At 35.2% G+C, this 17,147-nt stretch overlaps 1 protein-coding gene across 1 annotated transcript; it reads right to left on the reverse strand.

The window, feature by feature from the left end:
* Positions 1 to 9,711: 9,711 nt before the first annotated feature.
* LOC131596237 (uncharacterized) lies at positions 9,712 to 16,726 on the reverse strand. The gene is made up of 5 exons (XM_058868838.1): positions 16,369 to 16,726; positions 13,631 to 16,211; positions 11,715 to 13,436; positions 10,710 to 10,959; positions 9,712 to 10,625 (listed from the first exon to the last, which is right to left on the reverse strand). Exons 2-5 carry the CDS (start codon positions 16,076 to 16,078, stop codon positions 10,039 to 10,041), a joined length of 5,007 nt encoding a protein of 1,668 aa, XP_058724821.1. The 5' UTR covers positions 16,079 to 16,211; positions 16,369 to 16,726; the 3' UTR covers positions 9,712 to 10,038.
* Between the last annotated feature and the right edge of the window lie 421 nt (positions 16,727 to 17,147).

A 17,147-nucleotide genomic window follows, 5' to 3' on the forward strand; every position in this document is an offset into this window, starting at 1 on the left:
GAATGTGGTTTGATTCAAGATTATCTTGAAGGATTTGCTGCCTAATGAGTTGTGTGCAACAAAAGGAGTTCAAAATTCAGATTTGTGTTACTTAACAGTTGCCTTTAAGATTTTAGTTTGTATGTGATTATCTATTATATCAAAAGACACTTTTTGATATTATATTAGTGGGAGACTTAAGAATTTCTAATGGCTTGTCATTGGATACTGCCATTGGATACTGGACTAGGTGTTAGTGATGACAATGCCAAAATCACTATAAATTGCGGTGTACATTTTCTCTATCCCTTATCTCTTTTAATTTCTACATAGAATTTACATGTTTTTAGATTTTTTTTTTTTTTTTTTTTTTTTGGTTTATAACCACCGGTTTAGTCCGGTTCGGGGGAACAGCTCTGGCATCAAGTGGGTCAAGCCCCCTCCCGATCGCAGTTGCGGGGGATCGAACCGTGGTTCTCCCTACCAAGTCCAGCGCCAATCACCACTGGACCAACTAACGATTGGTACATGTTTTTAGATTTTAATCACTTCCTAGTTTGCATGTGATTAGGTTTTATTTCTTATAGCAATTTAATGTTTAAGCTTAATTGTGTCTTAGATCTAGTTCTAGATTGTGTATCAATTAATTAAATTATATTTGAACGTTTTTGTTTGGATCAAATTGCGTTAATTATCATATTATTGATTAGTTGATTCATTATCATCTTGTTATAATTGAATTCATATATACATCAATTCAATCGCGTAATTATTTTTAAAACTCTTTTACACTTCTTCTCTCGCGCACTTTTAAACTTAGATTTTGGAAAACTTTTTGAAGTTTTTTTATTGGGGTCTTGCGCTTCAAAAGTTGTGATATGGGTGAGAACAATCTAAAATGATAATATAATAGAGCTCCCATATTCAAAGGAGAAAATTATGCATATTGAAATGAATGCATGTGTGTACACTTGATGTTAGTATAGATAAAATACTTTGGGTTGCTATCAAGGACGATCCTTTTGTCCCAAAAAGTATCTTCGATGGAATTTCGATTAATAAACCCCCATCCTCACCCCTACAAATACTTGACTTATGATTATTTAAGAAAACCTCTTATGGTTTGAAAGTAATAAATATATTAGTTTTTGCCTAGAGCGCTAATGCGTATTTCTTAATTTTACATTGTCAAACAGCTAAGACAGTGTGGGATATTCTTCAAGTTCTCAACGAGGGAATTGAAGACGTCAAGAAAACTAAAATTAACATTTTGATAGAGAGGTATGGGCTCTTGCATATGAAACCCGATGAAACAATGGCTTCCATGCATATGAGGTTTTCTCACATGATTAACAAGTCAGAAAATTTGGGAAAGACTTTATCTAACCAGGAATGTGCTAACAAAATATTAAGATATGTGTGCATGGAATCAAAATTAAATGTGACTACTATAAACGAATCCAATGATCTTTAATCACTCGACATATATACTTTTTTTATAAAGCTAACCGAGCATGAACATGAGTTCAAAAGACTCGAAGCTAGTGAAGCAAATGTAAAAAGGAAAGAAAAGGTTAAAGAGAAAAAGATAAGCATCTCCTTGAAGGCATCGACTTCCAAGACCAAGATAGAGGAAGATGAAGAGAGTGTTGCTAAATATTCTTCGAAAGAAGAAGAAGAAGAAGAAGAAGAAGAAGAAGAAGAAGAAGAAGAAGAAGAAGAAGAAGAAGAAGAAGAAGAAGAAGAAGAAGAAGAAGAAGAAGAAGAAGAAGAAGAAGAAGAAGAAGAAGAAGAAGAAGAAGAAGAAGAAGAAGAAGAAGAAGAAGAAGAAGAAGAAGAAGAAGAAGAAGAAGAAGAAGAAGAAGAAGAAGAAGAAGAAGAAGAAGAGATAGGTATGTTTTCAGACGCTACAAAAAATACATAAAGAGAAATAGTCTGAAGCATTCTGATAACAATTTAGTAAAGTTAATGAAATTTAACCCACCAATAAAATGGGAAGATAAAACTAGGAATAAAGGAAAATAACTTGTTAAGAATATTGTAAGCCTGGACAATACAAAAATGATTATCCAAGTTTAACTAAGTGCAAAAGCGAGCAAGTGTTATATAAGAAGAAGGGTCATAAAGTCAAAGTTCGTAAAGCCTATATTGCTTGGGATAAAGATGAAGATTTTTCCTCTTCCAACCCAAGTTCTGATGAAGATCAAATAGCAAATATTTGTTTGATGGTGCATCACAAGGAAGAGAATGTATAGGTAAGTTATTTTGAATCATATTTTTTTCTTTCTTACAATCAGTTATCTAACCCTTTTCATGAAAAGCATAGTGAGGCCTTAAATTATTTATAAAAAAATATCCTCCCAAAAGAAAAAGATTTTAAAACTTGAAAGAGAAATATTAAATCTTAAAAGTGATTTAGAATCCTTGAAAGAGGAACATGCACTTCTTATTAATGACCAATTGCGTATCTTTAATACTTTAGAAGAAAGGATAGATATACTTGAGTGTGATACTTGTCGTAGTTTAAAACTTGAAATTGACAATTTAAAAGGACAAATAACACATATCTTCAAACCACCTAGTATTATTTCTATTAGTTCAAGTGATGAAAGGAAAAGTTTTAGAAAAAACTTATAGGAAATATGCCTATTTCACTAGGAAGAGTAGATAGAATAATTATCCTAAGGTAATTTTTTATTATTGTAGGTAAAAGGGTCATATTAGACCTTTAGGTCACATTATGAACGTAAATGTTTCTAGTGATCTCATGACATGGATGCCTAAAGGTTTAAGTACTAACCCTTAAGGATCCAACTCAAGTTGGGTACCTAAATTACCTTGTTGATCTTCAAGTAGGAATGTCTCACAGCAGCAAATAGGATGTGATTCCTGAATAATGGTTGTTCAAGGCATATAAAGGGAGGTTGGAGGCACGTCGATGTTTATTTACTTTTTTCATAAAGATCATGGCTATGCCACTTATGAAAATAACAATTGAGGTAAAATTTTAGGTGAAGGTATTGTGGGAAATCCCTCCACAATCATCACAGATGGTGTTTTTCAGTTAAAGAGATTAAACGCACCCTCCTAAGAATTAGTCAATCACTCAACAAAGGGTATTCTAAATGTTTGATACCTTAAGTTGTCTTATTGAACATAAAGATGATAAGGAAATAGAGTTTAAGAGTTATGGATTTGATTATGTCTATATGTTGAACCTAAATGATGTATCAAATAATGGTACCAAATATTTACTCATTGGAGTGAAGACTCTTGGCTATGGCATATATGTTTGAGCCATGTTCATTTTGATTTGACTAATAAGATAGCAGCCAAGAATCTAGTAACTAGTTTACCTAAAATAAAATTTTTAAAAGAGAAATTATGTGGTGCATGCCAAATAAGAAAGCAAACAAGAGTGTCTTTTAAACCAAAAAAATTGTGTTTCCACAACTAGACCTCTTGAGTTTTTCAAGCTATATCTCTTTGGCCCCTCAAGGACTAAAAGTCTAGGAGACAATTACTATGACTTTGGGATGGTAGACGATTACACTAGGTTTTGTTGAATTCTATTATTAGCCCATAAGAAAGAAACTTTTAAAAAAATTGTTAGATTCTCCTAGCTTGTCCAAAACCAACTAAAATTTAAAATAACATCTTTAAGAAGCGGCCATGGTGGTGAATTTTTTAATTATCATTTTTAAAAATGTTGCAACAAAAATAATATCCCTTAACTTTTCATGTTCGTGCAGTTCATAACAGAATGGTGTTATAGAGTGTAAAACTTGTGTTTTAGAGTAATTAACACGGACTATGATAAGTGAGACAGGTCTACCTCATTACTTTTGAGTGGATATAGTCAAACATTGCATGCCATGTCTTAAACAAGGTGGTCATTAGACCAATCCTATAGAAGACTCCTTATGAGTTACTTAAAGGTAGAATGCTAAATATTTCTTATTTTTTATATTTTCGGTAGCAAATTCTTTATTCTAAACAATGATAAAGACAAGGTAGGTAAGTTCGATGCTAAAGTTTATTAGGAACTCTTTCTTGGGTATTCTTCATCTAGTAAAGTATATAGGATTTTCAATAAGTGAAACCTCTATTGTTGAAGAGTTTGTGCATGTAGTTTTAATTAAAACCAAATCCCAATAGATGGGGATATGTATTTCTTCTAGTTCTGATGTTTTAGGTAAAATCACAAAAGATTTATTCAAATCATTCCAGCTACGCCTATTTCTGTTGTGCATCTGTCTCCGCCTTCACCTAAAGCCAAGAAACGCAAGGTTAACTTAGGAAAACCCCCCAATCAACTTGGATGAGGTTTCTGCAATAGATTTAGAGAGGAAAAATATTACCAAAGGTGGAACGGTATGCTCCTCTTATTGTATCTCCCCTACAACATCCCTATTGACCAACGAGACCTCTCTTTCGAAGGAAATCACTTTGACAATAGAGCCTTATATATTATAGCTTTGATTCCCCTAAATATGTTAAAAGGGTCATAAATATGGGTCATAATTAACTTCTTCAAATGTTAGGGACCTGTATGATGAGAAGCGTCGTGTTGGGCAAGGTGACGTTTGATGAATTTGTTTCAAATTTGAACCAAACTTTTTTGAACCCAATGAATGAAAAGATAAGAAAAAATTCAAGAATATAAAAATAAAATGGAGAAGGCCTTCCACAAATAGGGTGACGTGTTGTCTCGGTCGGAAGCCAAACTTAAAAGTCTGAAGGAGGCGGTCGTAGATCACGCCTCTGTGGTGAATTTGCTAGAAGATAACCTTAATGAGTCGCCATGGAGGATATTTGTTTCCTCTGACTAGTCCTTTGAGAAGTCAAAGACACAAGTCCTATTCTTATACTTGCCCTCAACCTTGATTAGATCGGGTTATTCAAGACCATCCAAGATAAAAAGTTAGTGGATGAGGTAGACGAGGGTGTTAACAATGAGTTTTTCTCTAAGGATGGATGGATAACCTTAAGATGGTGCCTCTTCCAGAAACGAAAACTAAGTCCATTTTGGACGGTGAGATCGACCCTCCTGCGTTAGAAATTTAATTAGTGTGATTTTTGCCATTGCCTTTTTTTAATGTGTTTCTAATGACCCCTTCGTGAGAGACAGACTATTATGTATTCCTCATTTTAATGGTTGTACTATTTATTCCTCCCTTTGAATGGATCGCGTATTCTTGCCCTTTTTAGGGCTTTATTAATGGATTTTTTTTATTTTATTCAGTTATTTCATGATTTATTCTCATAAAAGTGTCATTTGTTGTAAAATAAATCGCACCTACAAGCAATCATATTTTGGTCAAGTTCATAAATGACTTTTATTCCTAGAGGTTAGGCGCGTTTAGAGAGTGGAATATTGACGTTTGTCAGATAAATATGAACAAGGACTCCCAAGGTTTTCCTTGATTCACCTTGGTTGGGCTCATAAATGACATTGTCGCTTTGGGCTTAATATCAGAGGGTGTGATGCTACCCTGGAAGGTGTAATGATGCCACTATAGGTGTAATAATACCACTATGGGTTCAATGATACTATTATAGATGCAATGATACCACTATGGATGCAATAAAGCCATTATGGGTGTAATGATGCCATTATAGGCGTAATGATTCCACTATGGGCGCTATTTAAATGCATCATACTTGGATCAGGATAGGGCGATTTGGTAAGTAGGACACATCGTTAAAAACCTTTCCCTTGTAGGGGATAAGAGTGTCACCTAATCATTTTCATTAATATTGACGAACCAAGAATACAATTTTAAACTATGATGCGGAGCCCTCTGATAATTAAAAAAATGAATTTTTCTTTCTCCTTTACTGAATTTCAAAATTTTATAATCAACTATAATATTTACTCAAATTTACTTAGTTCCTAGACCTGGAGTTGCCATTTCCATTGAGTTCTTCCAACGAATAAGTGAATCCCGTACCCTGTAAGAGCCCTCCTAATTGGGAGATAGTCTTCCAATCTTGGAAGGTGCTAGTACTTCTTTGAATATCAGGTATCCCTCTCCCGTTTATCTTGGTACGACTCTTGAATTTTCCTTTCTTATGTCTCTTTACTTTGCTGCAAACTCATGGATGTGTGTCATCTTTACATTTTATCAAGTAGATCAATGTCACATCTATGACATGCCTCATTTTCTTTGCAAATCGATGTCACATCTAAGGCATGCCCCATTTTCTTTGTAGATCGATGTCATATATATGGCATGCCTCATTTTCTTTGCAAATCGATGTCACATCTAAGACATGCCTCATTTTTTGTAAGGAGAAAACATTGTGAGAAATGAATTTATACAAGCTATCAAACGTAAATGAAAAATTGGAGCAAGGGGATTCATGTTATTTTAAGAAGATGAGAAAAACAATGTGGGTGTACTTTTAGCTTTCTCACTAAAATGTTCATATCGCTAGTTTTGTGTGTTAATCTCAACAAGTAGCATGGTTTCAGAGCCATACATCATCTTAAATGATGTCTCTTTGGTGGATGAGTGTGGTGTTGTGTGATATAATCATAGTACTTCATGCAATTTTCAAGCCACAATCCTTTCTCTTCATCGAGCTTCCTCTTGAATTCGGACAGGATGATTTTATTGGCATATTAAACTTATCTGTTGGATTAGGGATGCTCCACCAAGATGAATTTGGTTTATATTTTCAAATGTTTGCAGAACTTGACCATTCTGGAACTAGCAAAATTGTTCCTATTATTTGAGATGATGCACTTTGGGATACTGGAATCTACAAATTAGTCATTTCCAATAAAAACTCCTGACCATGTTTGTCATCATCATGTACATTGCTTCTGCTTTGATCCACTTGGTGAAATAACTGTGGCTTGTAAGAAAAAACTTTAATTGCCTTAGAGCAAGAGGAAAAGGCCCTAGAATGTCCAAGTCCCATTAATAAAACGGTTTCTTGAATCCTAGTTGACACGTCTTCGCCACAAGAGCTAAATGTATGTCTCGTACCCATTATTATGACACAGTGGTTAAAGAGAATAAAGATTATGTGGAGAAATTTGACATGGCATGGGTTAGTTTTACCGAGGTCCCACGGTGGGTGTCAATTATACTTGAAAAAAGTACAATATTTGTGACTTCGCACATATATGACATGTTGAAGCCTCGATCGGTGTGAAGGTTGTTGAATATTATCAAAAAAAGTATACAAAATTAATATATTATACAATAATTACTTTTTCATCTTCAATCTTTTTCTTTATAAACTTATGATTAGTTTTATTACATTATCGTCAAATTTTATTTCGCTCTTCTTCTTACCGTTTAGCATAATTCGTAAATCTTTGAACAACTATCTATGTATGGTTACTTTTATTATATTGTCGTCAAATTTTGTTTCGCTTTTCTTTGCAACGTTTAGCGTAGCTCATAAATCTCGTAGCTTATAAATCTTTGTGCCGCTTAGTTTGAATACAATTGTTTTCTACTAAAATAATGCATTCAGCCCATTCAAAATATTTGTTTTTAAAAATCTTGTGATATTATATTTGATTTTGAATTTAGGGCACTAAACCTATATTTACACCCTTCATCAATTTCGAAATATTATTTTCTAAAAATTTTGTGATATTATATAAGATAAATGATATGGTGACACCAATCTTTGACACATACACCATACATTTATACGAAATTACTCTCTTCGTCCCAAAATATAAGAAAAAAATATTAAAAAACACAATTATTAAGAAAAGTAATAAGCAAAATAATTTGACATGTGGTTTTTTTTTAAAAAATTGCTCAGGAAGATGTAAAAACAATTATAATTAATTGTTGGTTATAGAAAAGATGAGAGAGAGGATAAATTAAATGCAATTTGCACTTCATTTTACCTTGAAAAAAATAAAATATATTTTTTTCTCTTATATTTTGGGACCAATAAATACATTTTTTTCTCTTATATTTGAGAACGAAGAGTATCTACTTTTTAATTTTTTTTTAATTATATTTATGTGCTTTAGAATTTGTGTTACCTTTAAAATAAAAAGAAACACATACAATACATTGTAAAGGATACAGTGTATAATTGTGGTGTCGTAATAGCATATCTCATTATATAAAAAGGTGTTGAATGTTATGAGAAAAATTTATACAAAAATCAATCACTATTATATAATTATTACTTTTTCATTTTGATTCATTTTCTTCATACAATTATCTGCGTACGATTAATTTTATTACATTATCGTCAAATTTTGTTTCGCTCTTCTTCACACCGTTTAGTGTAATTCATAAATTTTTGTGAATCTAGGGTTTATGATTTAGGATAGTTCATAAATCTTTGCGCGATTAGTTTTATTATTTATCGTCAAATCCTTTCGCTCTTCTTTACACCATTTAGTGTAGGTAATAAATCTTTGCGCCGCTTAGTTTGAATACAATTGTTTTCTACCAAAAACATGTATCCCGCCTATTCGAATTATTCATTTTTCTAAAATTCTTGTGATATATTATATTTGATTTTGAATTGACACTAAACCTACAGTTACACCCTTCATCAATTTCTTCCATCTTGCAAAATTTTGGTTTTGAAATGGTATCCATCTTATGTGAAGGGCTTCCTCATTTTCTCCAATGCCATCAGCTCATGAAACCCTAAAAGCCATTTTATTTTGAATTTTGCTTTGGCAAAATCTTACAGGTTTGACTTCCTCTTCTAATTTTCAAATCCTTTATTTTTTGTTCCTATACTATTAATCAATTAGATAATTCTCTTCTTTTTTTCAGAGTAGTTCCTCTTGCTTTCAGCTGCATAACAGAGAGCATTGAAGAAATTTCAACTACAAGGTTAGTTCATGTGAAAATCAGTATAAAGAGTGTGATGTTATGAATCTATTCTACTAAATATTCATATTTTATATTTATGCGAATATACTAACATTAATTTTCTTGTGTTTGAGAATATATGTAACTCTAATGATTGAGGCAGAATATAGTACCTGCAAAGGAAAAAATTTAGGGATCTTTGATGATTTGGTTTTTTTATTTACTCATTTTGCAATTTTAAAGAATCTCATGTGAAATTGACACGCACACTAAATGTTAAAAGAGACATCATTGAAGGTTTGAACCGGACTCTAACCTATCTAATGTTCTTACACATTTTTATATACACAAAACTTTTAGTTTTAGTTTATCAAAACATTTTTTTAAACAACATTTTTTGCGCATAAAAAGTCGACCATGAAAATTATCTACTTAGTACGACGGGTGATAGAGTGGTCGAGAGAGAACTAGTCTAATTGTGAGAGTTGAGAGAAAATTAAATAGAGGGTTAGAGACGGTCTTTAGAAGCGAATGGCTTCTACTATAAATTTAGCAAAAGACAACAATGTCATACACAATTTACTTATATTAAATATTTTTACTTTATAATACAAAATGACGGAAATATAGAATTAAAGTTAACTGGTGAAAATGAAGAACTTCATATGTTCTATGTGATATATAAGTATCGCTGAATCAAATATGAGGAGGAGGATGTATTGAATGTGTACCAAAACCACTTCGTTATATAAGACTCCACTTGATTTCAGTTTCAAAAAGTTTTAACAACAACCAAGTAAGTAGAGTCTTAAATCAAACAAACCTTGTGATTTTCCGCCAAACAGGGGTAATTAACTTTGACATAGGCACTATAGTTTACCATTCACCAAAAAACTTTCAAAGAAACAGAACTAAATTTCCGTTCAAACTGTTGTTGTATTATTTGGCCAATTTCTATTTTCATGTTGAATATTTGAAACTGAAAAGGGTAGGGAGCAGGAAAGAGGGCACAAACGCCAAATTGGGGAGGGGGGGAATCTGTACAAATATAGGTAGCCAAAAATTCAAAAGACCTATACCATGAGATCAATGCAACAGTAAATCTGAACAAAAGCAGATCTCAAGCTGGAAAAAAAAAAGGTTCAGGTAGACTACGCCAAGGAGATGAACTTCGCAGCAACAAAATCTCCTTGCCGCAGCCCCGTTTTCAGACGAACAATTATTGAAGTTATCAGAGCCTCGGCTATTGGTTCTTATTACCTTCACCAACCTCTTCCTCGGAAGCCTTCTTTGCTTCAGCAATCATAAGAGCAACCATGGCCCTGTGAATTGCTACATCTGCTCTAGAATGCAATTTTTTAGCCCTCTCTCTCTTTAACTTAGCTATTTTGCGTGCACGCTGAGCAGCATTTACTAAGTCACGCCGTCTAAACTCCTCTAGGTCTGAACCATTCAGTTGTTCAATCCACTGCTTCTGAGGGCTATCTGGTACGTACTTCCTGTGACCTGGTAACTCATATTTGACCACGTTTGTTCTAACCCCATTTCTTTTAGCTGACGACGATGGCAGTCTCTGGCTGTAAGAAGCTGGTGTATGTGAATCATTATTGTGCGTAAATGACCCAAGTTTCTTGGACTTGCTCCTGTTAATTTTCTGCATATGATTTCTGTAGTATACATCATTGCTCATAGAATAATATTTCATGCTGGCAGTATCCCGTTGGGAGAATACTCTTGGTGATGTCAGAGGCACTGGAGAATCATCCAAAGAATCATAACTATGGCCTGGATACCTTTCATCAGAAAATGCTGAGCCATTTGGTCTTCTTCCTGGAGTCGCAACAAATAGATGTAAGGAGAAAGTTTTTGAATTTTTTTCAAAGTGTAATTATAACCAATGAAATAAACTCTTACCATTAGTTTGGAAACCATCATGATATCGAAATCTGTTTGTATGCCCAGAGACTGATATTTTCTTTTGAGATCGATGTTTTAATCCCTTGTTCTGTGATTCCAAACCTCTTGGTTTCAGACAGAAAGCAAACATGGCTGGCTTCTCCAAAGTTGCACCCTTGTCCAGGCATCCATTAGAAGCAATGTTATTCTTAGTCACGGCTACTTCCCACTCCTTCAGTTGCTGTTGATATCGTTCCCACATAGGCATCTGAAAAGCACATGAAATTTTCAGGCAAACAATAATGGAGCATACACGTACCGGTCATCCCCAGAAAAAAGCAAGGTAAATTGTATAGTCATCATGCTTTCAGCCAATTGAACACAATATTACACCCACTTGTTATACTATAGCAAATGAAATGAATCATCTAAGTTAACTAATGATGAACCACTTGAATCAACTCTGTTAGTTTAACATATAACCCATGAAAACATCCTAGGATAAAGAAGTTACCACCAACCACCATATCAAGCCAACTGGCTACAAAACCGAAACCGAAACCGAAACCGAAACCTACCATACAATAATGAGCACAACAACATATCTTTTAATTTGGCATTTTTAGGGAGCAGTGGTTAGTACAGCTTTCTCAGTCCATTTTCTGTCTACTATTATTAAGAATGCTATAGTAGGAGATTTCAGTTCTTCAAGATTCATTGGCAGTGTAATTTTTTGGAAGTATTGTAGGGTTTAATAAATAAGTGGAATAAAATACCAAGTTTCTGAACCATTATTTGCTCCACCTTTTGTATCCCTAATGTTATTGACTTCTTAGTGTGTAATGTAGGAATTCTCCTAAAAACTTAGAGAAATTGGAGAGCTTTCCTATAGCTACTGTTCTTATATCTCTCTTCCCACCCCATTCTCTCATCCTACTTTTCAAGTGTCTCAGCAAAGCTAGTCTATCATTTCAAGACATTCATAAAAACATCATAAAGTGAACAAGAGTAATTGAACTGTACCTGAAAGTGTCGTATTAAAGCCATTCCCTTCTTCTGCCTTCTCTGGAGCCAATGGTCGTAAATGATCTTGACTAAACCCAAAGGCCCAACGTGAAACGTGAGTTCCTCTATTTCATGTGGTGTAAACTGATCACGCATCTTAGCATATGCAGCCTTTTCAAACAGGTCCATTGTCTTCTCAAACATCTCCTCCGTGATCCCATTCAAGTCACTGTTGTACTTATCAGAATTTTGAATGTTCGAAAACCATTGCTCATCCTCGCTATCCATGTCATACAGAACCCGGGATGGATTCAGAGCCATCTCAAAATCTGTTTCAACCTGTTGAAAATACATAGAGCTCCGAACAAAAGTTACCTCAGACCCGTTATCATCATTTTCTTCTATCAAGTGAACACCAGGAATAGGTATGTTTTTAACTGAAGCAGCACGCAGGTTCCGGTTGTAGCATTCCTCATGCATCTCCTTGAATAGAGCCCACTGACTCCTGTCAGGAAATTCCAAGATCCAATCCTTATCTCCTTTCCACATCATTGCATGTGTATAACGATTTGTTGATCCAAGCTGTATAAACTGAAGTGCTTTGTAGGAATACCTTGTAACTCCTAAAACTTTCACGGAGAGTTTCCACTCATTATGATCAAACAGCTCTAATACAACATGGGACCCATATTCTCTCCACCCTTTATCACCAGCTGTAATCAACACATTTGCATCACAAGATAAGCATTCAAAATTCTTTTCAGGGGCCCTAGTAACATCTGATGACTTCTTCTCACTAGCCTTTCTAATTCGTTTGTTAGGAAGCCCTTTCTGATTATGGCCTCTGTGCCTTGAACTTAACTCATACCCTGCAAAAGGCACTGAATATGACACTTGTGTACGTGGCTTTTTAGGTCCGCTGCTAAAATCATTGTAAAGAGAGTCAGGCTTGCCATCAGACCACAGATGTGACTGGAATCCCAATGACATCGAACTATTCCGGCTCCGGTAAGAACTTCTTGGAGCAGTTCGATTGGAGCTTGGAATAACACTTCCATTTACATTCCAAGACAAATCAGGAGACTGTTGAGCATTATTAGGCTTCTCAAATTCATCAACTGAAGGAATCTGGACACGGAGATCACCATTAAAAGAATGAGAACCTCCATCCACCTTATCCTGGTGTATTAAAGAATTTGAAGGTAAAGATCCTAGCTTTGGGGCTGAATGATGGGATTGTGACTCTCGTGAGCGTGTATTACCAAGCCCCTCAGAACCATGGGAAATAGAAGTTCCAGTACCTTGAAGACCAATACTCTGGTCATTTTGAGAGACTGCTTGATCACCACAAGCAGAGGGATCCATTAAAGGATCTAACCCAGGACAGGACCATCCATCACCTGTAGCATCATTTGACAAAGTCGTCGTATCTTTCTGCAGAATAATTTCTGAACTCCTGTTAGAGCAATCATCAATGTTAGAATAGTCATCAGTGACCAAACCAGAATCTTCCTGACCATCTGTTGTTTCCTGATTACAAAGGCCTACATGAGCTGTTGACTGCTCCATCAGCAACTTAAGATGCAAACAGAGGAAAAAGGTAGGTGCAGCAGCAAATGAAAGAGCAAATGGAGGAAGCTTCCTCTTGCCAGAATCAGAAGATTGATGAGTATTAACTTGAGAGGACACTTTGGAAAGACCCATGATGTTAATCCCTGGCCTACTCCTCTTCCTCATGACCTGTCATACAGAAGTTGCACAAATTGACTCAACAAATCCTAACATAAGCTAATTTGCAGCGATTCTTAAAAGCTTGGACATGATGTACAATAATGAAAATAGCAAAAAAGTATTAAATGTGGCAAGTAATGTTTTAAAAGAGCTGATGTGGAAATACCAATCAGGAAATATAGAAAGGGGAACAGAAAAAGTACCTTGACTGACGAGGGCCGGCTGATGGAAGCTGTGGTGAACTCATTTGATCCATGCTGAAGTGCCTGGATGTTATCATATGTGCATTCAGATAGATGGAGCTGCTTACTGAGTAGGCAGTGTCTCTTCAGCTTGGAATCCAAATACACCCAATGTGAACTCTTCAATCTGGAGAAATTGTAGAGTGCAAACACAAGTGGCTGCTTGATAGCGTGAAGACTGGAAAACTTGAACCCAATGGATGTAAATGGAAGCTGCAAGTGCAGGTCATAGTTCCCTAGGGGAGCAGGTTGGTGGAAAACCCTAAGGACAAAAAAGACAAAGGTTGCAGCCATCTTTAAGCAACCTTCAAATAATAGAAATCTCAAACCCGCTACATTATCAACAAACAGCATCTCCAAACAAACTCTTGGCCACTTGGTCACAATTGTACCATACCGAAGCAGTAAAACAGCATAGAGCAGCCACAGATTTTCGGATTGAAAAGCTTCATTTAGTATCAACCGTATAGGAAAATTCAAGTGAAATTTGAATGATGCTGACTCCATGTTCCAAAACATTTTTGACACTCCCTCATTGTAATTGAACCACAGTGGCCCCTCAAACCTTCTGCCCCTTGGTTGTTTTACATTCTGAATCCCACCAACCACATGATCAAAGGAAATAGAACAAGGTGTACTTACAATGATGTGTTTCGCTCTGGGCGCAGGAGGCAACATTCCAGCTGGCCTTCGATACCGCTTTCTAAAATATACAGCAGGCAGTTTGGAATCTTTAATTTGAGTGGCACTTTGCAATGAGGACTTCTCCCTCAAATTATCACTTACCTTTTCTTGTGATATAGAACCACAAGAAAAATTATTTGAAGCATCCCTAGATGAACTCTTAGTTGCATTTCCCTTTCCTGAAACAGGTTCATCGTATAACAATGATGAGGTTGGACTTGGATGTGTCACCGAAGTTTTCTGTTTCTTAATGCCATGAAAAGAAGAAGATTTAAGCCGATGAGAAGATCGAGCCAACCATGAAATTATAGGCTCTGAGTCCATAGAGCTCCCACCACAACTATCATCCTTCGTAATTACTTCTTTTCTTTGCCTTTCTTTCTCGGACTTGCTTCCATTTTGCTGATCAGGCCTTCTACGTTTTGTCAAATCCCTTCTCCCTTTTGCACGTCCAGGAACTTCATTACGAAGTAACAAGAGTTTGAACCTCTCAGTATGGAGATTAATCCATTCCTCATCTCGGTCATCATATTTGATATGGTGAAGCCTTTGTGCCTCGTCATACTCATTGACAAGACCATAATACCAACTCTGGTCCAAAGGCCAAAATACTTTAATTCTACGGTTCAGTACCCAATATGCATCTACATCACCAGGCAAAATTTCATAAAAATGGCGCCTCTTCCTGGATTTTTCTTTATCTTTGTCTTGCTTCCTTGGTCTCAAATGTCTGCCAGCAGTATCAACTGAAGCTGATTCTGAACCTGACCGAGACTTTGAGCCACGGTTAACAATGTTTTGACTAGAAGATAGAAAAAAGGACAAACCATTTGCTGATGGCCGGGGAGAAGACTTGCTACTAGAAGAAAACCCAGTACAGCTTGGATCAAACCTTGAAGAAAGCATTCTGGCTGCATTCTCTTCAAGGTTTTCCTCATCCTCATCCTGCAAATCAACAGATATTGTACAGCTATCAATCAAAGGCTCAGCCTCCTTCGAAACACTAGGTTTATCTGAAGCCAGACTCTTCCGCTTCCTATCCTTCTTTTTTGCCTTTTTTAAAGAAGAAAGACCACTATTTACAACAGAATTAGGGGCATGATCCCCATTCTCCGTGACATGCTGAACTGAAATTGAATTTGAATCACTATTCCTATTTTCCTTAAATTCATCAAAATGTTTCTTCAAATTACTCTTTGAAGATTGAACTTCCCTACCCAAATCATCACTACCTATCTTAGGCACCAGATCATCATCGCCAACTCTAATACTAGGATGCCCTACCAGATTCAATGATTGACCAAGATTGGATTTCTTCCGCCCCACTAAAGTCCTTTTACGTTTAGGAATACAAACATCACTAGAAACACCAAGCAAAACTCCATTAAGCCCACTACTGCTATTAAACACTTCACTCACTCCCAATTTCAGTCCACCCAAATCATCCCCCCCACCAGAACCCGACCCTTTTTCACATACTTCATCGGCAACCTTCTTCCCACTACCATCACCATTTTCTAAACTACTCAAAACCACTTCTTTTTTAGCCTTCTTTCTCTTACTCCTAGTCTCATCACTGCCCCCGGGAGCACTACTACTCTTCCTCTTCGAGTTTTTCTTCGAACCCTCTTCTGTCAATTTCGATTTATACAAACTTTTAATATCAAGAGATCTCGATTTCTTAGGAATTGCAGCACCATTGGAGTTATCTTCTCTACCTTCCATGAACAAAATCAACAAAACAAACCCCCCAACCAAAATTCACCCAATTTTTACATTCCATCATACATATTCCCACCCAAATTTTCACATTTCACACATTCCATCACACATAACACAACATGCATTCTCCTCAGATCTGAAAAACCAAACCGGCAAAAACAAATTCACAAAACAACACCTCACAAAAAAAAAACAAAAAACCAAATTGATCATACCCAACAACCCCCATGCAATGTACTTCTATATCAAATCAAACCACAACCCCCCATCAAAATTCAAAATTGAATACATACCTTACACATACGCAATACCCGATTCATTCCACACATCGCAGAGATCAAAAGCCCCAATTCAAAGATTAGGGTTTCCGAATTCCATGGTCGCCGATTTGAAACCCTAACTGAATCCTCTGAAATTGAAAATTAAAAATGAATATAATTTCTTTTTTTTTTAACCGCGAGAAAACTAGGGTTTCTTTCTGGTGTGACAGGGTAAAGAGTTTATAACGAAAATGAAAATTTGATAGAAAAGGAAAATAGAATTTGCAAGAAAATTTGGATCAAAGGGGATGAACCGACACGTGGGTAATTCTCCACCGTTGGATTCAAATATTTTGATGGAGGTGTGTTTCTCTGCGTTAAGGTCTAAGGAAAAAGTAATGTTCACGAACTTATCGCCAAATCATGACTATGTCATGGAAATCTAGAAAGTTTAAACAAGCCTTTTCTTCTTCTTCTCGAGTAAGGTTTGTTTTTATTATAAAAAAAGAGTAAGTTTTGTTTTTTTTGATAAATTTATTTTATGTGAAAAAAAAGTAATAGATACTAAATTTTAAATTTTAAATTTTAAAGGGAATAAACACTAATTTGAAGTAAAATTTGTTTGAACTTTAAACTTAAATGTTTTTCATCAAAGTTGTATTTAAAAAAAATTGTTTAGTATTGATAAGTGATGTGATGTTTCTAATTTGAGAAGTATTTTTGTTTTTAATGTAAATAAAACTAATATCTGAAATGATCGAAATTCGTTTTTGTTCTATATTTTCTATTTATATTATTAAAAATAAATAAAT

Source organism: Vicia villosa, linkage group LG4 (genome assembly GCF_029867415.1).
Source record: "Vicia villosa cultivar HV-30 ecotype Madison, WI linkage group LG4, Vvil1.0, whole genome shotgun sequence".
Classification (NCBI taxonomy): domain Eukaryota; kingdom Viridiplantae; phylum Streptophyta; class Magnoliopsida; order Fabales; family Fabaceae; genus Vicia; species Vicia villosa.

Coding starts and splice junctions, on each gene's coding strand:
- LOC131596237 (XM_058868838.1), bottom strand. CDS start 16,078: ATGGAAGGTAGAGAAGATAACTCCAATGGTGCTGCAATTCCTAAGAAA. Junction 10,960..11,714: donor CTTTAATACGACACTTTCAG/GTACAGTTCAAT, acceptor TGTGCTTTTCAG/ATGCCTATGTGGGAACGATA. Junction 10,626..10,709: donor TGATGGTTTCCAAACTAATG/GTAAGAGTTTAT, acceptor TTGCGACTCCAG/GAAGAAGACCAAATGGCTCA.